Genomic DNA, 24,299 nt, shown 5'->3' on the forward strand with positions numbered 1-24,299 from the left:
ATTGGCTGACTTGGGAAACGGAAGAGGAAGTCTTTGACACCGCCCCTGTTGCCGCAATGCAGGTGAGGGCCAGGTTGGCGCTAGTGACCGCTACCTAGCTTCGGGTATCGGGACCGAGAGTGGGCTGGCGGAGGAGGGAGTGAGGAGTTGGGGCTGAGAGGAGGGGGTAGAGCCCTCGACCGTCGAATAAGGGGACGCGCGATGGGGCAGAGGCCCACTGGCGAGGGAGCGGCGCAGATGAGAGATGGGGGTGGAGCCCGGCTGACGGGAGACAGACTGCGGTTAAGTCGGGAGGGAGAAGGCAGCATTGACTTGCTAGGGTGTGGGAAAGGATCAGGTTGTAATTTGGGAAGGTTGAGGTGCAGTCCAAGGAAGACGGCTCAAGAAAGTGGTGGATCGGCTCAGGCCCTGGCCTAGGCTGTTGGATGGCCGTTGTTGGATGCCGACAGAACAGGTAATCTGTAATTGGAGAGAAGCCCGAGGGTGGAAGGAATTGTGGGACCGCGGTGGCCAAAAGCCAGACTAATATAATCTGAGGCCGTGGGTGGAACCCAGGATCAAGGCTCCTGTCCTGCACGTTGGCAATTTGGTAAGACAGTTTTGCTTCATTCTTCCTAGTTTGTGCCCGTTTTTCATCTGTCACTTAGTTTCTTGCAGCTGGTAGCCTCTCCGTAAGTTTTTATAGGTTGACTAAGCTTGTGAAAGGGGAACAGGAATATTGGCACAGAGATAAAATGAGTGCAGACTAATTTAGCAAGGAGGAGGTTGAAGCAGCAAAGACTGAGGGCAAATGAAGGTGGGGGGTGGCAGCGGTGGTGGCGGTGGCAGTGGCAGGTATTCAGAGGAGCCTTCATGTGTAGGTAGATTTTCCAGAGATTGTATCATGGGCAAGAATGGCTAGACTCACCGGCAGGTTTTAGGACAGAGGAAGTCAGAGTATGTATGCTGCAGAGGTGCCCAAAAGATAATAAACCCCAGGCATTAGGTCTGGTGAAAATTACCCAGTGGGAGAGAATAGACTGTACCTAACACAGAGAAAAACCAGGCCTGGATTAGGAGCAATGAGAGAAAAGAATCAGTAGGTAGGAATTGAGGTCAGATGAATTGGTTTAAAGGTCTAAGGGTTGACGTTGTCTGTAACCCTAATACCAAAGAAAGTAAACAACCTGTCTCTCCCTATGCCAATGAGATCCTGTGTCACTGGACTGGTGTTGCACACTGTCATCCTGGCTTTTCAGCCTTCCTCTATATGTGTCATCCTCACACTCATCTGAGTAACCAACCTATCCCTGTTGGTGCAGAGGGAGGAGAAGCAGCTTGAGGCATCATTAGATGCACTGCTGAGTCAAGTGGCTGATCTGAAGAATTCACTGGGGAGTTTCATTTACAAGTTGGAGAATGAATATGACCGGCTGACCTGGTAAGGGTTGCCAGGGCAAGCTGGGGAGGGCTCCATGGGTTGGGGGGGCCAGGCCATCTGCTGGATAGGACATCTCCAGTGACTTAAGCATTTATCAGTTTGCAAACATCTCTTGATTTAGAAAGAGTTGGGTTTCCCAACCTTTAACACTGGAGTTGGCTTTGGGCCCCCATGGTAAGGAAGTAGAGAAATGCCCAGTTTCCCAGCCCAGGTTCTCACTAGCTTTTGGTTCTCATCCTTTGACTTCTCAGGGAGGAGGTCCTCCCGCAGTGGGTCCTCCCACTACAGTATTCATACTGGATCTCTTGCCATGGATGTTGCTGAGTCTTTTAGGTCCAATCTACTCTGGAAGCGTGGATACTATTTTTAGGCCAGAAAGGAGACTTTTACCCAGTTTCTGAAGTTTTAGTGATAACAGTGTAGCCATGGTTCCTATTTCGCCATTGTCCTCACCCCCATTCAAATATAGTAGTCCCCCCTAATCTGTGGGGGATAAGTTCTAAGACCCTCTGTGGATGCCTGAAACTGTGATAGTACTGATACGTATACTGTATATACTATGTTTTTTTTCTATACTAATGGGGTGGGTAGCGTATACAGCATGGATATGCTGGACGAAGGGGTGATTAACATCCTGGGTGGGACAGAGCAGGATGAAGCAAGGTTTCATCATGCTGCTCAGAACAGCGCCCAGTTTAAAACTTATGGATTGTTTTTTTCTGGAATTTGCCATTAAATATTTTTGGACTGTGGTTGACCACGGGTAAGATGAAACCTCGGAAAGTGAAACTGCAGATAAGGGGGGCCTGCTCTAGTGACCTGCCTTTCTTCTCCATCTGTATCAGAAACTGGAAGTGTGTCCCTCTTTCTTAACCCCATAATCCCTGTGAGCCAGGCTAGTTCCTGCCCAGGCCAGCCATAGGGCTATGAGTGTTTTGGGGGTGAGTCTGGGTATTCCTAGTCTGAAGGACCCCTTTGAGGCTCCTTTACCGGGAACATTGTGACACCCTCTTTCCACCGCCAGGCCATCTGTCCTGGACAGCTTTGCCTTGCTCTCTGGACAGCTGAACACTCTGAACAAGGTCTTGAAGCATGAAAAGACACCACTGTTCCGTAACCAGGTCATCATCCCTCTGGTGTTGTCCCCAGACCGAGATGAAGATCTCATGGTAAGAGGAGGAGAGGGGTGCAACTTGGGAAATTAAGTTCTTAGATGAGGACCGAGGGCACAGTGGTTGGTTGGCTATTCTGGAAGTCCTGAATCTGCAGTAGTGTGTGGCAGTAAGAAGCGACACACTTTTGGAGGCCTTGCTTTTTGTCCTTCTGGAGTTGGGAGAGCCACTCCGAAACTGAATTAATCTGAGGCATATGTCACCAAGACAAAGACCTGTTTCCTCCAACACCTGTCTTGAGCAGAAAGTATGTTCTTTTGTGACTTTTTCTTTTTTTTTTTTTTGGTTTTGTAGTCGTTGTTTTTTGGCTGAGCTGTGCGGCATGTGGGATCTTAGTTCCCTGACCAGGGATCCAACCCGTGCTCCCTGCAGTGAAAGCACAGAGTCTTAACCATTGGACTACCAGGGAAGTCCCTGACTTTTTCTCTTTCAATCTTTGATTTAAATATGGCAGAGAGAGGTTTATCCTTAGGTCTGGTAGAGATAGGGGAGTGAGTAGACAGAACCGAAGGATGGAGTGAGGGGGATAGTGTCTTAGGAAGCCAGATATTGTTAGTCTCAGGTTGTGTTTTCCCTGAAAATGCACTGTTTGCCTGTGGAAGGAACTCTGTATATATCAGGCCAGATTGAATCTTCTTGGAGTGCACAGTAGGATCAATAAAATCTGTGTGTTACAGAGGCAGACTGAAGGACGGGTCCCTGTTTTTAGCCATGAGGTGGTCCCTGACCATCTGAGAACCAAGCCTGACCCTGAGGTAGAAGAGCAAGAGAAGCAGCTGACAACGGATGCTGCCCGCATTGGTGCTGATGCAGCTCAGGTTGGACTGAGTCACTGCCCTGCTGCCCCCACCCCAAGTTTTATCATGAGAAGCTGGGCATTACCACCTCTGTGTGGTAGGGATGCACAGCTGGTTACCCCTCAGTTGCCCCTGGAATAGCCCAAGGAAGAAACTTCCCCGTAATCATTTCTTGCTTGCCCTAATCTCTGCACAAATTTATGTGTGTTGCAGAAGCAGATCCAGAGCTTGAATAAAATGTGCTCAAACCTTCTGGAGAAAATCAGCAAAGAGGAACGAGAAGCAGAGAGTGGAGGTATGGAGGGACTGGTGGCAAAACGGAGGAGGAAAGAGGGATAAGATCAATAGGAAGGGTGGTGTTGGTAGTGGTGAGGTGAGGACGCAAGGATGTGCTGCTTAGGAAAAGGTATGCGTCCATTCTGTTAGCCTTTTGTATTTCTGGCCAGCCCTGGAGCCCGTGGAGGAAATGGGCAAAGGGAGAAGGGAGTATTCTGAGATAGTCATGGGGGTCCTCTGGCTCTTCCTCTGGGCTGCCAGGGAGCCTAGATTCTGCTGAAGTCAGAACTCCAAGCCCTGGTACCCATACGGTCTTCCTGCTGCTACGTTCGGTCCAGGGCCAGAGGCATACCTCGGGGTCCCCACTTACCTTTTTCTTCAGGTCTCCGGCCAAACAAGCAGACCTTTAACCCAGCAGACACCAATGCGTTAGTGGCAGCTGTTGCCTTTGGGAAGGGGCTGTCTAATTGGAGGCCTTCAGGCAGCAGTGGTCCTGGCCAGCCGGGCCAGCCAGGAGCTGGGACAATCCTCGCAGGAGCCTCCGGATTACAGCAGGTCCAGATGGCAGGAGCTCCAAGTCAGCAGCAGCCAATGCTCAGTGGGGTGCAGATGGCCCAAGCAGGTCAACCAGGTAAGGTGACAGGGATTGGCATGGTGGCAGACCTTGAGCAGGGAAGTGGGAATAAACTGGGTTATCTGGGGCCCCAGCATCCCCAGAGCTGGAGATATTCTCCTTTTCTCCCTTGGACTGTGACCCAGAAAAAAAACTTTTGGAGTAAAAGTCTCATTTGAGACTCTTAATAGGCACCAATGAGGAAGAACTTTGACGAGCAGAAACTGCTCTCGCCTCCCACCCCATCTCAGACCTCGGTCTCAACGACCCTTCTGTCCCCTTTAGCTCTGGATATTAGGTGTGTTTTCACTGTCTTGTCTTAGGTAGAGAAATGAATGGTCAGACCTTCATTAGGACCATTGGGTAGGTGTGTTGGGAACGGACAAGCAGGCAAGTTTTCTGGAGCTGCGTGTATTCCTTTCTCTGTATCCTGTCTCTCCTGCTCGCTTTTAGTAATTATAAGAACAGCCTGGCAGAGTTCAGATGCAAGCAGCTGGAAGAGGTATTTTCTTCCAAGCTGTCTAGGCAAAGGGACAATTAAAATAAGAGAACATAGCACTCTTTTACCTGTGACATTAAATGGGGGTCCCACAGATTTAGTTCTCTTTTTCTAGGAGGGGATGAGCAGGAGCCGGGTGTGTTCCAACCCCTCCCACTATTCCTCCTCCTAGACACCTTCAGGGAGAGGGCTGGACGAAGAGCCATACCTCTGAGCCTTGCCGTCCAGGGGCAGATGCCACAGAGATAGCGGAGGTGCAGAAGGGAACCTGAGGGACCACATTTCTGATTTACCGTGAACGTCTTACTGTGCTTCAGGTGTCTTTCTTCATGTTCCTTTTAGGGAAAATGCCAAGTGGAATAAAAACCAACATCAAGTCGGCTTCCATGCATCCCTACCAGCGGTGAGTGTGGCCGACAACCTCCACTCCCAGGTGCTCTTTGCAGAGTTGGGCAGTGAAACTGCCTTTTGCCCAAAGCTGACCTAGATGGGTATAATAAAAAGAATACGGGCTTTCAGCCACAGACAGATCCCATCTCCACTGCCGACTAGCTGTGTGACCTTGGGCAAGTGACCTAACTTTTCTGAGCCGGTTTTCTTGTTTATCAATGGTGATAATACCTACCTCATAGGGTTGTTGTGAGGATTAAAATGGGAAAATGAATGTGAAACACTTGGCACAGTCTATGAAATAATGGGTATTCAATAAATGAGAGTTTCTACAGCCACTTCTCCCCACCGCCCCCTCCCCTCTTCAGTCCTCGATCCAGAACTTATCCTGATCTGATACTGCTTCATGTCTGTGGTGGGCTGATGGACACGAGATCATGGACCGCTCAGCTCTGTTTGAAAGCCTGTACTTATTTCGTGCCGCCAGAAACGGTGACAGCCTCTATGTCCTTCGAGGCCTACTGTCTCCTCAGGCCTTCCTGCCCAGGTTCCATCCCGGCCATCTCTCCAAGCTGCAGGTGACGAGGCTTCTGGGCTGAGACAGACTGTCCACTTGTGGCTCTGGAGAAGCTCAGGCCTGCTCTACTCTCCATCCTCTGAGAAGCCAATTCAGCTCTTATCTGGGAAATAGTCACAAAGTACCCTATCCTTTACCCTACCCTTCACACACGAAGGACGATGTCGAAGGCCCGGTATATGGGGGCTTCTTCAGGAAGTGGCTCTACCAGGCAGGACTATGTGAGAAAGGGTTTTTCTTAGCAGATGAAAAAGTCCCTTGTTCCCCAGACTCTTTTTTTCTTATTTTAGAGGGAGAGGGGAATTGCACCTCACACCATCTTTCATCATGGTTGAGTTATCCTCATAACTTGCCTAGTTCCTGGGCTCCAGCCAGGATGGTTTTTCTCCAGTACACTGAGCCTGTGGTTCCAATAAGGGCCAGATGGATGGCGGGAGGTGGCAGCCGCCAGTACTTTTGCCTGCTTTTATAAAGCTGAGAGCAGAGTGGGCTTGGGTCTCCAGCTTAAGCTGCCTTGCTTAGCTCTCTGTTGTGAGCTAGGTCAGGGGTTGAGTCAGCAGAAGCGGACCAAAGGGTTTCCCTGAATAAAGTTATTTAAGTGGATGGCCACTGTGTCAGGGTTAATCTGACAGATAAATTGAGACAGCTACGTAGGGATTGGAGACTACATGTCAGAGACTTTCAACGTTGCTGCAAGGCAATTCTAATTTGTTTTCCAATAAAAAGTTTTCTTATCTTTGATTAGCTTTGATCTAAATGTCCTGAGAGGTAATAGGAGGCCCTTCTCACACCTTCCAGCTGCCTTTTTTCTGTTCTCTTCTGTCACACATTAGTACTTTGGCATTTGTTCAGTGCCAGGCAGAATTCTGCCAGGCTGTGGCAGCAAAGGGCTGGAAAAGTGGTTGCAGATGTCACATCCATTCCTGTTCCATTAAGACAAGAAATGGTATTCACACAGCTCACTGATGATAGTACACAAGAGCACAGAAAGTCCTGCCATCAGCTCTGAGGCAATGTCGGACCTGTCCCCCACTTCAACAGTGCTCCCTTACTGGTCTGTCAGCCCACTCAGATGTTCCTTATCTTCTCTTCCCTTCGCACTGGAAGTGTCAGAGCTAACTGTCATATTGGATAGAGTTCAAGGTGTGCGTCTCTAAAACCCCTGGAGCATATTTGGTGACTGCTGTCCTTTATTCTGCCAAAAGATTCCTTCCTATTGAAAGTTTCTTGAAAAGTTTTTGGACCTATTGAAACCACCCCAAGTTTCTTTGTTGTCCCAGGCTAATATCGACGTCATTCCCAAAGTACCATCTGAAATGGATTCCTTGTCCTCCCAGAGTGGAAATGTCCTCCTGCGCCAACAGGGACATACGCAGGACCCCACCTACATCTTGTGCCCTTAAACCAACAGTCATTACTCTGCAGGCACTCATGTCTTTATATTCACTCCGGGAGCACATGCTCTCATTCCCAACCCCTCAACCCCAGATCCTCTGGAGTGCACAAACCTATGTAGCATTACCAACTTTGGGGCCCATACAGCCCAGTAAATAAATGCCTCAATGGAGAGTATCTCCCATCCCTAACACACTCATTCCCAAAGGAGGGAATACAGAGTTTCCTTTCAAGAAGAGGACATTGACCTGCTCCCTTGCTCAGATTGCAGATTTGCAAAAGGTGGCCCTCTTGCTCCACTCTGGTAGTGTTGCTCAGTTTCTGATGGCTCTGTTTGGCCTGGGGCCGGTGTTTTCTCCTATTCTTGGGGCCCCGGGAGAATGAGATTAGGCCATCGTCTCCCAGGTGTGTGTCTGGGATGGAGAAAGAAGCAGCAGCTGTGAAACTTCTATCTTCTGTAGCACAGAGGTCATCCTGCTGAAGGCGGAAGCTTACTACATCAGCGTTCGCAGGACACCCATTGCTAGGAGTACTCCCTCTCCAGCTCTGCCCTGAGGCTGGGGCTCAGTCATTGTTGAATGTCCCTTTTGCTGACTGCCCCAGTCACCCTGTTCTCTTCCCCTCCTGGTGTCTATTGCCCTACCTAGCTAGGTTACCTAACTTCACCTTGCATTTTCTTGGGAAACCGCCAAGATAGATAGGTTGTTCTAGCTAAGTGCTCCTTCTAACTCCGTTATCAGTCCTGCCATTAGGACCGAGCTGCAGCGGGTGTAGCGCCCACCTGCTGTCGTGCTGTTGAAGGGAAGAAGCTGAGCTCTGCAGGAATGCCCCAGTGCAAGGCTGGTCCCTTTCCCACCCCCTTCTCACCTCCCCCAGGCAGCTGGGAACAACCTCTCCCTTTGTCTGTGCTGCTTGTACAGAATAATCCTCCTTATGGACAATGTATTCTCTGTGCCCTGTGGACACAGGAGCCGTGTGAGCTGATCCCAGCACCAGGCAGGACGGAGGCGGAATCCTTCCAAATGCCTAGGTCCTTCCAAATGCCCACCCGAGGTCAACTCCCGATTACGGTTCAGAGAAACTACCAAGGGATGTACATTTTCTTCCATCTGTTCCAGATTTGGAGGGCTAGCCTATTGAAGTTTAGCAATGGGCCAGGAGTAGGGTTGGGGGCTGTGGTCCCTCTCTGGTTCAGTCCGGAGGGTTTACTGTGCCAACCTATGGAGGCTCGATGTGGCTCTGGCCTGTCAGCTTTGAACACACAGGGGCTAACACTTGGAAGGGGTTTGCCACCCTGCAGATGGGGCTTTCTAACTGGAACAGAAGGTGAACTCCAATCCATCAGACAGGGCCATAGCATCCATTGCTTCAACATGTGTTTTGTCCCACAGGACAAACTTCCTCTCTTCTTCCCTTTAACTTATCTCTCTTTTGTTCTTGAGCTCCTGTGCGTCTCTGAGGCAGGTCCTGGATCTCTGTTGTCATCTTTTTTTTTTTTTTTGCGGTACGTGGGCCTCTCACTGTTGTGGCCTCTCCCGTTGCAGAGCACAGGCTCTGGACGCGCAGGCTTAGCAACCATGGCTCACGGGCCCAGCCGCTCCGCGGCATGTGGGATCTTCCCGGACCGGGGCACAAACCCGTGTCCCCTGCATCGGCAGGCGGACTCTCAACCACTGCGCCACCAGGGAAGCCCTGTTGTCATCTCTTGATGAGTTCACACATTCTCAAGATGTCGCCTACCACTTGGACATGGCAACTTCCCCAAGTACATCATGGACAAGGCCCCTGACTTCCCTATAGGCCTCGGTTTTCTCACCTAGGTGCTCCCAGTGATCCTTCCTAGCTTTAAAGTCTCTGGCAATGATTCTCCAGCCTGTTTATCCCTGGCATTTTTCATATTCCTCATTGCATGACTATGTTATTATAGGCTAGGTTTTTCCTAGATCAGCCCGCCAATCCCTTGAACCCCTCCAAACTGTTCCTAAAGTTCCCTGTCACCTGCAGTTTAAAATACCCACATCCCTGGGGCTTCCCTGGTGGCGCAGTGGTTGAGAGTCCGCCTGCCGATGCAGGGGACACGGGTTCGTGCCCTGGTCCAAGAAGATCCCACATGCCACGGAGCGGTTGGGCCCGTGAGTCATGGCCACTGAGCTTGCGTGTCCGGAGCCTGTGCTCCGCAACGGGAGAGGCCACAACAGTGAGAGGCCCGCGTACCGCAAAAAAAAAAAAAAACCCACATCTCTCTAGATCACTTCCCTAAAATTGCTTTCTAGCTTTCACTAGTTCTTTAGTGAAAATTCATCAAAGAGGTAGTAAGTTACCACAGAGATAAATGCATTGAATGCCAGAAGTCACCTTCCCACTCAGGTATCCCCCTCTCTCCCCTGGGCAAGATATATGTACCAGAGAGACTCCCCCATGAAAGCAGTAAATTATACTTTTCCATGTCATGATAACCTTCCCTACTAAATCAAATCCAAGGAGCCCTAGGCTGCTCCCCTTCCTGCTTTCCCTCGGCCATTCCACTGCCTTCCCTGGCCCTCACCCGAATGTCCCTAGTTTATGGTCATTTTGATTCTTCTTCTTCTCTGGCCCACACCCCAAATGTAGAGCATCCTTATTTCTTTTTTTGTACTAATTTCTCTGGGCTGCAGCCATTTTCATGGCCCTGGTTAGTATCCTTCCATGTTAGTCCTTCTTGAGCCCGTGTCCCCACTTACGGACTCACAGTCACGCTCGTGAAATACAGAGCCTACCATTTTCCTGCACACCTCCCATTCGCTCTTTAGCCCCACTTCCACCCTTCCTCGGGAACTACCCTGTCTCAGATCACTGCTGACCTGATGGCTAAATCCAGACTTTTATCAGTCCTTATATTTCTTACTTATCTCCATGGTGTTTAACAGTGCTGGCCATTAACTTTTCACCTCTTGCCCTTCACCGGTTCCCACCTCTCTGGCCATTCCTTCTCTGCAGCTTTTGGCCTTTTGTCCCTCTGCCTGCTTATTTTTTATTTTCAAAAAAAGCGTTTATTTATTTATTCGGTTGCGCTGGGTCTTAGTTGCGGTAGGCGGGCTCCTTAGTTGTGGCATGCAGACTCTTAGTTGCGGCATGCATGTGGGATCTCGTTCCCTGACCAGGGATGGAACCCAGGCCCCCCTGCATTGGGAGCACAGGGTCTTAACCACCGCACCACCAGGGAAGTCCCCCTCTGCCTGCTTCTTTTTTTTTTTTTTTTTTTTGAGGTACGCGGGCCTCTCACTGTTGTGGCCTCTCCCGTTGCGGAGCACAGGCTCCGGACACGCAGGCTCAGCGGCCATGGCTCACGGGCCCAGCCGCTCCACGGCATGTGGGATCTTCCCGGACCGGGGCACGAACCCGTGTCCCCTGCATCAGCAGGTGGACTCTCAACCACTGCGCCACCAGGAAAGCCCTCTGCCTGCTTCTTGAATGTTGTTATTCTCCAGTACTCTGTCCTTAACCCTCTTTTCTTATTCTACCTGCTCTCTTTGTGACCACCACCTTTATGTACATAACTCAAACAGGTTTTATTTTCAGCCCAGACCTCTTTGCTGACTTGCAGATGCCTATTGGGTATCTCTGCTCATATGATCCACAAGTACCTCAGGTTCTCAATGTCCAAATCCAATCATCTTTCCCTTCAAACCTGTTTCTTTTCTAATATCCTAAGTGTGACCTAAGCCAGGTCTATGGAAGCCATCCTAAAACCTCCCCCCCAACTCAATCAGATACTAAATCCTGTCGATTCTGTCTCCCCAGGATCCTGCCCTGCAGTTTAGGCCCTGGGCCTCTCACCCTAAAAGTATTGTTCAGACTCCCTGTATCCAGTCTTGCCCACTCCAACTCATCTTCCATATGGCTGCCAGATACATCTATCTAAACTGCAGGTCTGATCACATTACTCCCTTGATTAAAATCCTTTTGATAGTTTCCTTCCCATGTTTCTCAAACTGGGGTCCACATACCTGGCAGGTTGGTAGGGGCAATGTGCTAGGCATACTGAAAGTTGCAGGATAAAAATCATCCTAGAGGGACTTCCCTGGTAGTCCAGTGGGTAAGACTTCACACTCCCAATGCAGGGGGCCCGGGTTCGATCCCTGGTCAGGGAGCTAGATCCCACATGCATGCCACAACTAAGAGTCCGCATGCCACAACTAAGAAGTCTGCATGCTGCAACGAAGATCCCGCGTGCCGCAGCTAAGACCCGGAGCAGCCTAAATAAATAAATAAGTAAATGTTTAAAAAAAATCATCCTAGAATGCCCATTTTACTCGAGGGTAAATAATTTAAGCAGAATGCAGAATTATCATGCATGCAGTAAAAGAAAATAGACTTCAAAGAATTCCTACTAGTCTGAAGGGCTTCATAATTAGCCATTAGATTCTCTGGGGATATTTCTTTCTTCTTCCTTTTTTTTTTTTTTTTTTCACATTTACTTCAGTGGAAGTTTGAAAAACAGCTCAGATTTCCTGGAAAGGCAAGTAGGATTCTGTGTGATCTAGCCCCTGACTTCTGACTTATTTTCTGTATTGTCCTGACACCCACTTCAAACTGCTTGAAGTTTCCTGAATGTAACAGACTCCATTCCTTTAGTCCCACTGTTCCCTCTGCATGGAACATTTTGCCCCATCGTTCTGTGATGAATACTCAATCTTATCTTTCAAAATTCAGCTCACGAGTCACTCCTTTGTGAAGCTTTCCATCAACCCAGTCTGTCTACAACCCAGTGCCGCTTCCACCAGGTAAGGTCAATGACCTCCTATTTTCCGCTCCACATTTGTACTTGTACAAACTTATTCTAGCTCCTGCTGCTCTTTATTGTCCCCCAAGTTCAAGCACCCTGAACTGCCAAGGTTTGAATCCAGTTCTTCCGTCTGGGAGCCATATGATCTTTGGCAAGAAATGTGCATGCCTGGCATACTATGGCATCTGGACCATCATAAACACGTTAAGTGGTAGTTGCTGCTATTATTATTATTATAAGGTTGACTTTGGAGGGAGAGTATAATGTAGCATTTTGGTTAAAAGAGCAGTTTCTAGTGCCAGACTGCCTCGGTTCAAATTCTAGCCGTGCCACCGACTAGCTGCGTGGCCTTAAGCAAGTTGATTTACCTCTCTGTGCCTCAGTTTCCTTATTTTGGGGGATGCTGTGAAGTTTAAATACATGAATACATACAAAGTGTTTAGAATAGTGTGCCTGACACTAGTAGAAGCTCAGCAAATATTAACTGTCTTCAGGGTAGTGTCTAGAAGTCTGCTGTCAGTAGTTGTTGCTTAAGTCAATGATTGACCAGTCCCTCTATGAGGAGGTAACTCTTCCTCCCTCTGCAGCTCATCTGTGCATACAGCTATGCTCACGTGTCAGGAGAGACCCTCTGGGCACGTTTCATCCCCCACGATGTGCAGAACAGGCACTGGAGCATTTTTATATTGGTTTGCCTGATGTGATAAGACATTTTCAAATCTAGTTGTGTGAACTTTCTCGCACTTAGTTGTCACCTACACTCTTCTATTAAAGCCCAGTTTGATCTCTTAAATTGTGTGATTTTGATTTGAGATCAGATGACAAGCTCCCTCACTGGCAATGTTCCTTTTCCTCCCTTCTAAACTGTGTCTGTTCCCTGTCCACACCAGCTGAAGACTCAGTTCCACAGTCTGCCTACATCCCATCTCTAAAGGAGACCCTTCACCACTCAGAGGTCTCTCTGTGCAGCTGGGATATGTTCTCTCCTCTGTCTGTGCTTCCTCAATCCGGGCTCAGGTCTTCACGGGTGGCTGTGTGATTCACTGGGTACCACAAACCAGAGCTCCATGCTTGCCTCTTCCTCACACTCACCACCAGTGCTTCAGGCCTTGTTTTGCCATGGCAACTTCCTGGTTCTTGCCACTGTACTCTAAGCTGTCGGCAACACCTGCAGGTCAGGTCCTGTCTCACACCTCCATACCTTACACATGCTCTGCCCTCTCCTTGGTATGTCTGCCCTCTCTTTTTCCTGCTCCAAACCCCTGTTCACCTAGTGAACAATTCATCCTCCCAGTGGCACCTACTTCTGTAAAGTCTTTACCACCTCCTCCCCTGTACACTTGACCATTCTTAAATTATACCTGACCTGGACACTTATCCATTGTGTGACCTTAGGCCAGTTACTTCACTTCCAAGAACCTCAATCTCTACCTCTGTAAAATGGGATTATAGCACCGACCTCAGAAAGGTACCTTCCACCGAGCATATTTAAAATTCAATTTAAACCTTTAAGTAGCTCTTAATTTTCTACAGGATAAAGTCCAAGCCTCTTAGAAGAGCACACAAGGGCCTCCAGGCATATAGTTAGCACTGAAATGCTAATAATATTCTTCTCCTACTCTCTCCTGAGCAATCTCGTTTTTATCACATGGTATATTTGATTGCAACATATTACAATTAAACTAGCTTAACTGAAAAAAATAAAAAGAGAGAGAGAGAGAGAGAGAGAGAGAGAGAGAGAGAGAGACCCAACTGGATTTGGGTTATGCGGATGTGGAGTTGAAGGGTGACCAGCGCCAGGTGGGTCAGGGGCTCCAGTGTCATCTAGGCTCTCTGTCTCTGCGTTTCTCCACTCTACCGCATGTAGCTCATCCCATGAAAGAACTCTGATTGTTGCTGCTTGGATTCTGTGCCATGAGGAGCATTGGGGGAAGTGGAGAGAACACCATGATTAAAGGGCCAGTGGAGTGGGACAGGAATTCCCTGAAGGAGATGAAAACAGGGGGATGGGACAGTATTTGTATACGACCAGACCTAGAGCTACTACGGTCCACTTTGTGTGGTTTCATCTCTACAGACAATCCGCAGATATTTTTCCCCCCGAAACTCATCCTTTCTCCTAAGCGTGCAGTCCTGTGTTTCAGATTGCCTGAGGAATGTGCCACCCTTCCTCAAACTCCGGATGTCCCAGACTGCATTCACTTCCTCCATCCTGCTCCACCTGCATTATCCAGCCAAGTTTGCTGCCAGTTCTGGGTCCTCTCTCTGCTCTATCCCCTCTTCTTCCTTCTCACTCCATTGCTCTAGGTTAGGCCCTCACTGTGTCACACCTGTGCCTCTGAGCTGGTCTCCCACCTGCTCTCCCTTCCTCTGCTTTCCTCTTGATAATCTCACTCTCACCAGGTTTTTCTTTATCAATAACAATGGGGATCATACCAACCCCTTAAAAATCTTCAGGGGCATCCCAGTACAAATAAAACTCCTCAGTCTTTCATTTAAAACACTTCATGATTTGGGGCCAACCTCCTTTTTAACCTAGCAAATGAAGGCCTTTCACTCACCATATCCTTTAGCCAAACAGAATCAATTGCAATTCTCTACTCCCGTCCTGTGCTTCCCTCCATCCATCCCTTTGTCCACACTTTTTCCTCAGCTTGGAACATCTATGTTGCTTCCACCTCATTTGCTGTGTGACCTCGAGAAAATCCTTCACCCTTTCTGATTTTTTTTTTTTTCCATCTGTTAAGCAGTGATAATAGTACTTACCTTACAGGACTGAACCATAAGAGCATATGGAAAGCAGCTGGCCCTACACTTGCCAGAGAAAGTATTGAAGAGTAAGCTGCGTTTCCTCTTTTCCCCTTTTGGCCCTTCTCCCACATCTTCCAGATCTTGCTAACTCTCTTTCTTCCATCTTGATAACCTCCCCTGGATTGTCCCCTCACCAAATGCCTTCCCTTTTCTCTCTCCAGAGCTCTTCCTGCACATTCTATCACAGCCCTCTCCCCCAAGCTGAGTTTCGTTACTTCAGTTCAGTGAACACTGAACACTACCCATAATGCATTGGTATTGGCTACCTACGATGGATCAGACCTTGCCCCTGACCTCTCAAGGGTCCAGGCAATCCCCAAATTCCAGATGGTGTGATGACTGTTTGCATGCAGTCTCTATCTTCTGCTGGCCAGATGCCTTTCCTTCAGCCAAGGTCCCAGCCTTAGGCAGAGGACACTAGTGAGCTAAGGCCCAGGGACATGCAGAATGATTAACTGATGAGCCCTTCACCCTCGTCTTCACTCCACTGTCCTCACGGACTCAGCCCTCTGCTCAGCTCCTCTGTGTGGGTACTGTGTAGAAAGCGCCCTTTGCCCTTTACAGGATGGGGAAGGGAGAAGCTTGACACAGGCCCTGGGAGGCTGCTTCCCTTTCTACCTGCCGCTCCTGCTGTCTCTCAGCCTCGACCCTCAGTGCCTCTTGTTCTCAGCCAGTTCCCCTGTGTCTCCCATGCCCTGTTCCCTCCACGGCTTCACCTGCTCCCTCCCTCACCCACTCATGCACATACAGGCATACCTTTTCCCATTTTTCCTGCTTCTGTGATCCCATTTACCTTTAGTTTTTCTGCAGAAACATGTAAAGCTGCATAATCGGGGAAACAGAGTTGTTAGCATTCATACAGATGGTGGTTTTCAGGCTGAACCTTGGAGACAGTAAATCAGTAGTTTATCTTCTGGGGAAAGAGGATGGAGAAAGGCCCCTCAGAGAGCCGTGAGTGAGATGTGAGTCAGAGACGATGGGGCCAAGGGGAAGTTGTCATGTCACTTCCTGTTAGTCAGGAAGGTGCCAGGTATTTCAGGGGGAGTTTCAGCTGTTGGACTGCCTATTCTTCCCTACCCACACGCACACCTGGCCTTTATCCTTATCAAGACAGTTCCTGGACCCCTTCAACTTCTCCAGTTCATCAGCCTGCCCCTGGTGTAGGTACCCTTCTGCGGACCCTCATACCTCCAAGGCCTTCATCCTAGCTTCTCTGCAGGTCCCAAATGATCCCATTTCCTCCCAGTCCACTGACAAAGTTATCCTTCTTTTTCTTTTTTTTCTTTTTTGCGGTACGCGGGCCTCTCACTGCTGTGGCCTCTCACGTTGCGGAGCACAGGCCCCGGACGCGCAGGCTCAGCGGCCGTGGCTCACGGGCCCAGCCTCTCCGCGGCATGTGGGATCCTCCCGGACCGGGGCACGAACCCGTGTCCCCTGCATCGGCAGGCAGACTCTCAACCACTGCGCCACCAGGGAAGCCCTATCCTTCTTTTCTGTATATTTCAGCCTGTGAGGTGTTCTCTTGAGCCAAAGGCTATCCCCTCCGTGTGTGCTGGATCTCATTGTCTTCCACACAGCACATAAACACGCTCAAGCCCTTTCCCATTAACAACAACCCTTAGAATCAATCTGGAGGTGAGAGCCAGGCTGATATTTTTAAAACTTCCCAGGTGATTCTAGTGTGTAGCCAGGGCTGAAAAAGATAAACAACTAAATCCAAACTTCTTACCAAGCGAGGCATACAGGGCTCTTTGTAACTGACTCTTGCTGACATTTCCCCCTTAGCTATACGACCTTTGGGCTGGAGCCACACCAAACTACCCAGAGCTCCCCAAACCTGCCACATCTCCTGCTTCTATGCCTTCACACACATGCTTCCCTCTGCCTGGAATACATTTCCCTGCCTTCTAGAAAGCGTCCTTTAATGCTCAGCTTTGGTGTCATTTCTTTGAAGCCTTCAAGAACTAATCCCCACCTTGGGGTAAGGTGCCCCCCTAGGTGCTCTCTTAACTCTCTGGGTTTATCTCTGTGGGAATACTCACCACTCTGTGGGAATACTCACCACACGCTTCTGTAATTGTTAATTTAGATGTCTGTTGTCTCGTCTAGACTGTGAGTATTTTGCAGTAACCCCAGAGCCATGGAGATACCATTTGGTAGGACCTGGGTAGGTGGTCTATATCAGATATTTAAAGACGCTTTCTCCTAGGACTAGGACAGGAACTGAAGGAAGTGAGTCTTTGGGCATGTTCATTCATGTAGTCAGTGGGCATTTACTGAGGGATTGCTGTGGTCATTTACCCATGTGGTCCAGGTGAGTAATGGATAGTTGAAGTCCTCTAACGGACCTCTGGAACTGTTTCATCATTTATAATAGTCTACTTTGTTCATCTCTAGATGGACACTTAGTCCAAAACCTCTCAATAGTGCTCTCTGAACAGTGCTTTGCACACAGTAAGCATTTAGGAAATGTTTGTTAAATGAATGCTCATGAATCTACATACAAGTATATACCTTCTTGCTTCCCCCCTTGTCTATGATATGTCAAGATAGAAGCAGTGCTGAGCACTTTACATGGGTCATCTCCTTTAATCTTCACAACAATCCTGTGAGACAGGTACTGTTGTTCACATTTTATGGAGGTTCAGCCACTTACATTAAGTCATATAGGTACTAACTGGAAGATTTAAATTCAGGCCTTTGGCGTTAGGTGTGACCCCCAAAGCCACTGAAGTATACCTAACACAGTAAATATTTATTGACTCAACAGGTAGTGCCACCCCAAGGGAAGTAGAAAGTCTTTTGAATTCTTAATGTTTTCCCCACTTGACTCTGGGTCCCTTGACCTCTCTTCCACTTCTCACATTTCTCATTCACTCTAATATTCCACAAACATTGTGGAGGGTCAAATGAGTCTGACATTAGGCCAGATGCTAGAGGTACAGAGACAACTAAAACATAGTGAGGGGGCATGCAGATAATTGAATTGCAGGGAGATTGTGGAAGCGAAGGCAGGGACTGATTTATTGCCTGGGAGAGTGGCTGGTACCTTGTATTGAGTTGGGAGACAAGGCTTGGAGGGGTGGGGGGATATGAAAGACACTGATATCCTTGGGGAACAGTTGAAGCATAGGACGTGGCCCAGGAGAATAGCACTGGTAGAATGGGAGGCTGAGGGCCAGATCAGGTAGCCCTTCGTGTACCATGCTAAGAAGTTTGAGCCTTTTGAATAGTTGAATTCTTTTGCCATTTCCTTTCAAGCGTAGGTACTAATGGGCTCGATCATAGCTGTACTTTGGCTCTGACCTCTTAACTCTAAGACTAAACTTCCACATAGCTAGATCCCACCACCGACGAATACATTGTTTCTTCCAAACCACCACCTCCTCTGAACTCCACGTGTACATCATACAATCCTGTATGCAGTTATTAGCACTGTTTCAGGAGCTGCTGGAGATACAGATTTCATTTCGCAGAAACCTAGTCCTCACCCCCAATAGTTCAGTCTAGTTGGTGAGTGTGTGGAGGAGGGAGGGGAGAGCGCACGGAGCCAGACACACAGCTAAGTGTACAGAGAGGGTCCAGCTGTCTTGGGGAAATCTCCAGTGTCTGCTTCTCCAATCCCGTCAGTTTCCAAACCTTCTCAGGTCAGGGTGCTCTCTCACCTGGTCTCCCCCCCAGTACCCTCATCTCACTGGACGCCAGAGCAAAGTGATTGGGCTGGGCGGTAAACCTCATACAGGGACGGCACCTGCCTTGTTCATTGATGTGCCACCAGCACTTAACCCCGTAGGTGGTCGATAAATATGTGATGAATATTTAACAATACAGGTCTGATTGTAGCCTCCTCAAAACTCTTGTGTGTCCTCTGCTTCCAGAAGAAACCAAACTGCTCCATTTGGCCTTCAAGACCGCTACATTCAGCCACAGCTGGCTTCACTTCCCTTTTTTTTTCCTTGTACTACCTTGAAGGCCAGTGTAGCCAGTGATTCACTAACTGTTGCTGCCCCAGGCTACTTGTATTCTCCCACCTCCAGCCCACACAATCCTCTCAGCAACTCCTAACGCTAGGCTCATCCAAGTTTATGGGCTGGTAGGGAAGGCTTCCCCGCGCAGCCTCTCCCTCGGGCTGAGACCTCCCCGCTGCCCCGAGTCCGCTCTCTGCACACACACAGGCTGCCTGCAGCCCACCCCTCCGGTCCCACCCTCTAGAGAGGGAGCTCTTTGCGGGGAGGGCTGACCCTGGAACTTTTCCCAGGGTCCCAGGCCGGGTGGACCGGCCACGAAAGAAGCTGTGTTGGTCTAGCTGGTGGATAAACCCCCAGAGGGCCCAGAATGAGGCCATGCGCGGGCCGAACGTCAGGAAGGCGCAGGGTGCAACTGGGGCGGGCCGGAGCCAGGCCGCGCGAGCTGACGGAGACGGGAGGCGATGCGGCGGGAAAGGGTAGGGAGCAGGGGCTGGGCGTGCTTCCTGCCCGGGGCCCGGCGGCCCGCCCCCACCCCGCGGGCCCAGCAGAGACGGGGCTGGTCGGCCCCTCCTGCCTCAGCCCGCGGCCCAATCAGCGGGCGCCCCCCACCCGGCCCGCCCCCTCCCCCTCTGGTGACAGAAAGTCGGCCCAGCAGATGAGGAAGTGGCAGGCAGCCTGGCCCTGGGGATACCTCTCCGGCCCTGCTCCTTCCGAGCCCACCACGACTGCCCGCCTGGCCCCCACTGGTGAGTCGGGACCTCCCAGGGCGGGCTCGCCACGTGCCCAGGCCCCTGCCCCGCTGGGCCGCCCGGCCTGCCCTGCCCTGCCCTGCCCTGCCCAGGCTGTGGGCGAGGCCGTTCCTGGGGAGGGTGGGTGGGAGGTCCCAGCTCTCCGGGGCTGGGCCTCCCCAGCAGCCTCCCTCCCGTCAGGCCCCCATTTGCTTGAACCTGGGCCTTCCTCTACCACCTCCTTCTCTTGCCCCTCTCCCCCTCTTACTCCTTCCTCCCCTTGGCGCCCTTGTGCACCGCCACCGCCCCCTTCCTTTGCCTGTCTGCCTTTCCCTTTCATCCATCTGAAAGGAAGGAAGGACCAGACTGAGTTCCCCCACTGGGGACACACCCAGATTCTGCTCAAACTTGGGGAGAGGTCCTTCCAGAAGCCTCGAGCCACCCCTGACCTCCAGGGTGCATGCGTGTGTAGGCTGGGGGGAGGTGAACTTGGGGATGGTGGCTGAGAGAGCCTGGGAGATAACAAGCTGGCAAGCTAACATGGGTCGGGCAGGAACTGTGTGTTAGATCGCGTGCCTCTGGGTAGGCCCTACCCCAGAATAAGCAGCCAACGAAAGTCTGATTGTGAATGAATGAATGAATGAAGAATGGTGACTGCCATCCGTGAAAAGAGAGCTGTGGGTGTGCCTGACCCAGGACAGGTATATGTCTGCACACGGTGTGGGTGATGTTGCGTTCGTTCACCTGCAGGTGGGCTGTGTGAGTTTATGTATGTGACCACGTTCATCTGAGACTCAGACGTGTGAGGAAACCTGCGTTTGAGCACAAGCACTTGCACATGGTAATGCGGGTCCTGTGAAAGAGTGTGTGTGTGTTTGGGTGTGTTTGCCAGTGTGAACGTAGCTAGGAGCAGGCCTGAGTGTTAGAGACCATGCATGTCAAAGTCCATGAAGACTTGTCCGGGTGGTCAGAGTGTCAGAGGAGGGCACTTGCAGCCTGCAGGAGCCAGGTGGGCTCTGCGTGCACGTGTGTGCTGTAGCCACTGGCGAGCTGTCGTTGGTGGCGGGGAGCTGTGACAGGGGCTGTGTGTATGGGAGGACTTGGAGCCTGACCTTGATGGGGCAGTTGTGGGTCGGCATGGAAGTTGGGGGAGCGTCTGTGACATGTGTGTGTGTGAGGGGCGCATGTGCAGCCTCCGTAGCTGTGTCAGAAGATGTGTTCTTCACTTAGTACCTGCACAGGTGCTTCTCTGGGTAGAGGGAGCCTGGCCGACCAGAGTGCAGGCAGCTCGCAGAGCATCTGCTGTCCTGGCTGTTCGGGGAATGCCTTGCCCCTCCGGGACTGCCTCGAGTCCCAGGCTGTCCTCCGCCTGGGCCAAGGCTTTTGTGTCCCGGTGAGCCCTCCCCCGACATTCTTTCAGGCTCTGAGGGGAAGAGGGCCTAGCCCATTAGGACCCCTTCCTTGAGGGAGGGGAAGATTCCTGAGACCTCCCCCACTCCCCACCTCCTCACATGCCACTCCCTGCCCCTCCCTGGGAGAGAAGGGTGATGGTACCCATTCTGAAGTAGGACAGACTGAGAATTTAGGAGGGGATGCTGGGTGTGGGTTTTCAGCAGTTCTCTTTGGGCCAAGGCTAGGCCTGGGGCTGGCGTCCTGGGAGGTTTCTAGCCAAAACCTAGAACCTTAGCTCATCTGACTGGTCTGGGGTGGGTGGGTGGTGAGTCCTGGGCTTTACTTGGCTTTCTTAATCCTGGTGGGTCCCCCAGGTACTGACCTGTGGCCTGGACCCACCCTCCACCCCATGTGCAGTACAGCGGGGCAGGCAGAGGGCGGGGCTGCTGCCAGATCTAGTCAGACAGGTGGAGCCGCCAGGGCCGGAGTCTCAAAGAGCCAGGCTCCTGGAGAGGGAGGGTGAGAGGAGAGCGCCAGAGAGGAGAGGCTGGAGGTGAGAGCCAAGGAGGGCAGAGGAGAGCCCGAGGGGGTGACTCAGCAGGGGAGAGGACAGGAGGGACCATCCCGGGAGATGTGCAACCTGAAATGGGGCAGGAGAAGTTGAAGGGGAGGACCCCTGGAGAGAAGGAAGACCCCAGGGCTGGAGAGATGAGGGACTGGCGAGGAAGGGAGAGGAGGTTCGTTCTGGAGGTGAGTTCCCTGTTGGGAGGAGGTAAGACTCTCTGGAAAGAGACCAGAAATTGAGAGTCCTCTTGTGGAAGAAGGGAGGGGAGGTCAGGAAGTAAAAATCTCTGGAGAGGAGCAGAGCGTAGGGAGAGGAGAGGAAGGTGTGGAGAGGAAGGGCGGAAGAGCCCTTCCCAGGCAGGCAGGGTATGCGGGAAGCAGATCCCGCCCCCCACCCCGAGCGGCCTCCTCCTCACCCTAGTCCCCAGCAATTCCTTCCTCTCACTGCTCTGTCCTTTCTGCAGTGAGGTGTTGGGAGTTGTCCTGTCTGGTCTGTGTCCTGTCTGTGGGTCAGGGGTGAAATTGGGGGGTGGGGGGAACACAGTCGGCCCTGTCTGACACCCATCCTCCCTACCTCACCAGAGTCCTTAGCCAGGATGGAGGCTGTTGTGAACTTGTACCAGGACATGATGAAGCATGCAGGTGAGATGCTGTCCTCCAACCCTTTCTCGCTCCCACCCTGGGATCCCTGGATCTAGGGCTGTCTCCTAATGGTGGAGAGTCCCTTCAAATCCCTTGACCCTTTGTGACCTGACCTCATGTCTGTACACCTGGTGGGGACCCTTTGGACTCTGTGACCCTTCCTGACTCCTTTGACCCTTATTCACAGATCCCCGGATCCAGGGCTACCCTCTGATGGGGTCCCCCCTGCTAATGACCTCTGTCCTCCTGACCTACGTGTACTTCGTTCTTTCACTTGGGCCTCGCATCATGGCCAATCGGAAGCCCTTCCAGCTCCGCAGCTTCATGGTTGTCTACAACTTCTCACTGGTGGCATTTTCCCTCTACATCGTCTATGAGGTGGGCCTCCAGGATGCCTAGGCTTTAATTCCTGCTGGCAGGATAAGGGGCAGGCCCTAGGGCCAGAGCATGGCATCTCCTTTCCAGAGAGGCTCAGCTCTATTTCTCCGTCTAGAGAACAGAAGAGACTTGGGGGAGGGAGGGGAGTCTGGCCGTCTAATCCACACCCCTTCATAGTTCCTGATGTCTGGCTGGCTGAGTACCTATACCTGGCGCTGCGACCCAGTGGACTTTTCCAACAACCCAGAGGCACTGAGGGTAAGTGGGGACGGAGGCCAGGTCCTTAGCAACCTGGGGATAGGAGCAGTTTGGACGTGCCCTGTGCTCATGAGCCAGTTTAGAGAGGCTCTTGGCGGTCCTAAGGCAGCCCTGACTTCTTACAGATGGTTCGAGTGGCCTGGCTCTTCCTGTTCTCCAAGTTCATTGAGCTGATGGACACGGTGAGTAGTTACATGAGATTCGAGAACTTGTGGGGAGAAAGGAGTGAGAGGCCGTGGCTCTGAAACCCCTTACCCCACTTTTCTCTCAGGTGATCTTTATTCTCCGGAAGAAAGATGGACAGGTGACCTTCCTACATGTCTTCCACCACTCAGTGCTTCCCTGGAGCTGGTGGTGGGGGGTAAAATTTGCCCCAGGTGAGTGGTGAAGACCACTGGGGGAGAAGGGACGGGCACTGGGGACCAGAGGCCCAACTCAGGTCCTGATTGTCCACGCACAGGAGGAATGGGCTCTTTCCACGCCATGATCAACTCCTCTGTGCACGTCGTCATGTACCTGTACTATGGATTGTCTGCCCTTGGCCCTGTGGCTCAGCCCTACCTTTGGTGGAAAAAGCACATGACAGCTGTCCAGCTGGTGAGGGGCCTGAGCCTGACCTACAACCGTCCCCTGAACATTCTGGTCTGGATCCTACCTTTAGCCAGCCTACTTCACCTTTGACCCCAGCCCTCCCTACTCAGCATTCTGTTTCTCTACCCCCTTTCCCTCCAGTCCTCTCACTGTGCCCTTTGACCCTTGCCTTTCTGTCCTAGATCCAGTTTGTCCTGGTCTCGCTGCACATCTCCCAGTACTACTTCATGCCCAGCTGTAACTACCAGTATCCAATCATCATCCACCTCATCTGGATGTACGGCACCATCTTCTTCTTGCTCTTCTCCAATTTCTGGTATCAGTCTTACACCAAAGGCAAGCGGCTGCCCCGTGTACTTCAGCAAAATGGAGCTCCAGGTACTGCCAAAGTCAAGGCTAACTGAGAAACGTGGCTTAGCTAGGCGCCCACCTAAGTGCCTCAGGACTGCACCTCGGGCAGCATCTGTCATTGTCCTCCCCAGCTACACCTGTGACCAGGGCTTATGTGGTCAGGACTGAGCAGGGGACAGGCCCTCTGCTCCCCACAGCTGGTACACACGGGCCACTGCTTCCATTCCTCCTCTTCTGGCCAGCCCCAGGGACATGGCCTCGTTGCCCTCTGCCACTGCAGAGCCAGGGGCTGAAAGGGCTGGACACTTACTTCCCCCTCCCTGCCTTACACGTGGCGGAGGAGCACTCAGGGCTGGCCCCCACCAGGGTCTTGTGGCCTTTTTCCTCACACTGAAGAGGTCAGCAATAATCTGTCACCGTGGACCCAGGCTCCCTCCTTCTCCACCCCACACTGAAGTAGGAGCTTCTTGGCCAAAGGTCAGGGTGGTGGGGGCCTGGGAATACAGCCTGTGGAGGCTGCTCACTCCTTTATGTCTTCATTAAAAGTGACAGAGGAAACCGCTGAGGCTGTGTGTGTACATGTGTGAATGGAGGAGGTGGGTACAAAGCCTGCCAGCCTGTCTGCAAACAGGAGGGATGGTCAAGGTGCCCACAGGATGGATGTTTCTAGCTCTCTGATCGCAGTAGAGAGGAGCCCCTGGGAAGGCTGCTG

General features: G+C 51.3%; 2 protein-coding genes across 4 annotated transcripts; both read left to right on the top strand.

The window, feature by feature from the left end:
• The first annotated feature begins 17 nt into the window (after positions 1 to 17).
• On the top strand, positions 18 to 6,453 carry MED8 (mediator complex subunit 8). Its single transcript, XM_081226620.1, has 7 exons — positions 18 to 62; positions 1,302 to 1,420; positions 2,445 to 2,589; positions 3,270 to 3,410; positions 3,603 to 3,684; positions 4,048 to 4,296; positions 5,120 to 6,453. Exons 1-7 carry the CDS (start codon positions 57 to 59, stop codon positions 5,182 to 5,184), a joined length of 807 nt encoding a protein of 268 aa, XP_081082746.1. The 5' UTR covers positions 18 to 56; the 3' UTR covers positions 5,185 to 6,453.
• A 12,833-nt stretch (positions 6,454 to 19,286) lies between these two features.
• Positions 19,287 to 24,145, top strand: ELOVL1 (ELOVL fatty acid elongase 1). Of its 3 annotated transcripts, XM_081223704.1 has the most exons (9): positions 19,344 to 19,429; positions 20,162 to 20,252; positions 21,950 to 22,009; positions 22,197 to 22,387; positions 22,565 to 22,645; positions 22,771 to 22,827; positions 22,917 to 23,022; positions 23,106 to 23,242; positions 23,419 to 24,145. In XM_081223704.1, exons 3-9 carry the CDS (start codon positions 21,964 to 21,966, stop codon positions 23,638 to 23,640), a joined length of 840 nt encoding a protein of 279 aa, XP_081079830.1. In that variant the 5' UTR covers positions 19,344 to 19,429; positions 20,162 to 20,252; positions 21,950 to 21,963; the 3' UTR covers positions 23,641 to 24,145. The 3 variants fall into 3 exon arrangements, with proteins under 3 accessions (XP_081079829.1, XP_081079830.1, XP_081079831.1); XM_081223703.1 differs by lacking the exon at positions 20,162 to 20,252 and having other exon boundaries at positions 19,287 to 19,429; XM_081223705.1 differs by lacking the exons at positions 19,344 to 19,429; positions 20,162 to 20,252 and adding an exon at positions 20,690 to 20,804.
• Positions 24,146 to 24,299: the final 154 nt, after the last annotated feature.

The sequence above is a fragment of the Mesoplodon bidens genome (assembly GCF_964165515.1).
Source record: "Mesoplodon bidens genome assembly, chromosome: 2".
NCBI classification, from domain to species: domain Eukaryota; kingdom Metazoa; phylum Chordata; class Mammalia; order Artiodactyla; family Ziphiidae; genus Mesoplodon; species Mesoplodon bidens.

Bases quoted from the DNA above. Each gene is read 5' to 3' on its own strand.
- MED8 (XM_081226620.1), top strand. The intron at 2,590-3,269 runs GTAAGAGGAGGA...TGTGTGTTACAG, and splicing joins ACCGAGATGAAGATCTCATG to AGGCAGACTGAAGGACGGGT. The intron at 3,685-4,047 runs GTATGGAGGGAC...CTTTTTCTTCAG, and splicing joins ACGAGAAGCAGAGAGTGGAG to GTCTCCGGCCAAACAAGCAG.
- ELOVL1 (XM_081223703.1), top strand. From the start codon at position 19,339: ATGAGGAAGTGGCAGGCAGCCTGGCCCTGGGGATACCTCTCCGGCCCT. The intron at 22,646-22,770 runs GTAAGTGGGGAC...GACTTCTTACAG, and splicing joins ACAACCCAGAGGCACTGAGG to ATGGTTCGAGTGGCCTGGCT. The intron at 23,023-23,105 runs GTGAGTGGTGAA...GTCCACGCACAG, and splicing joins GGGGGTAAAATTTGCCCCAG to GAGGAATGGGCTCTTTCCAC.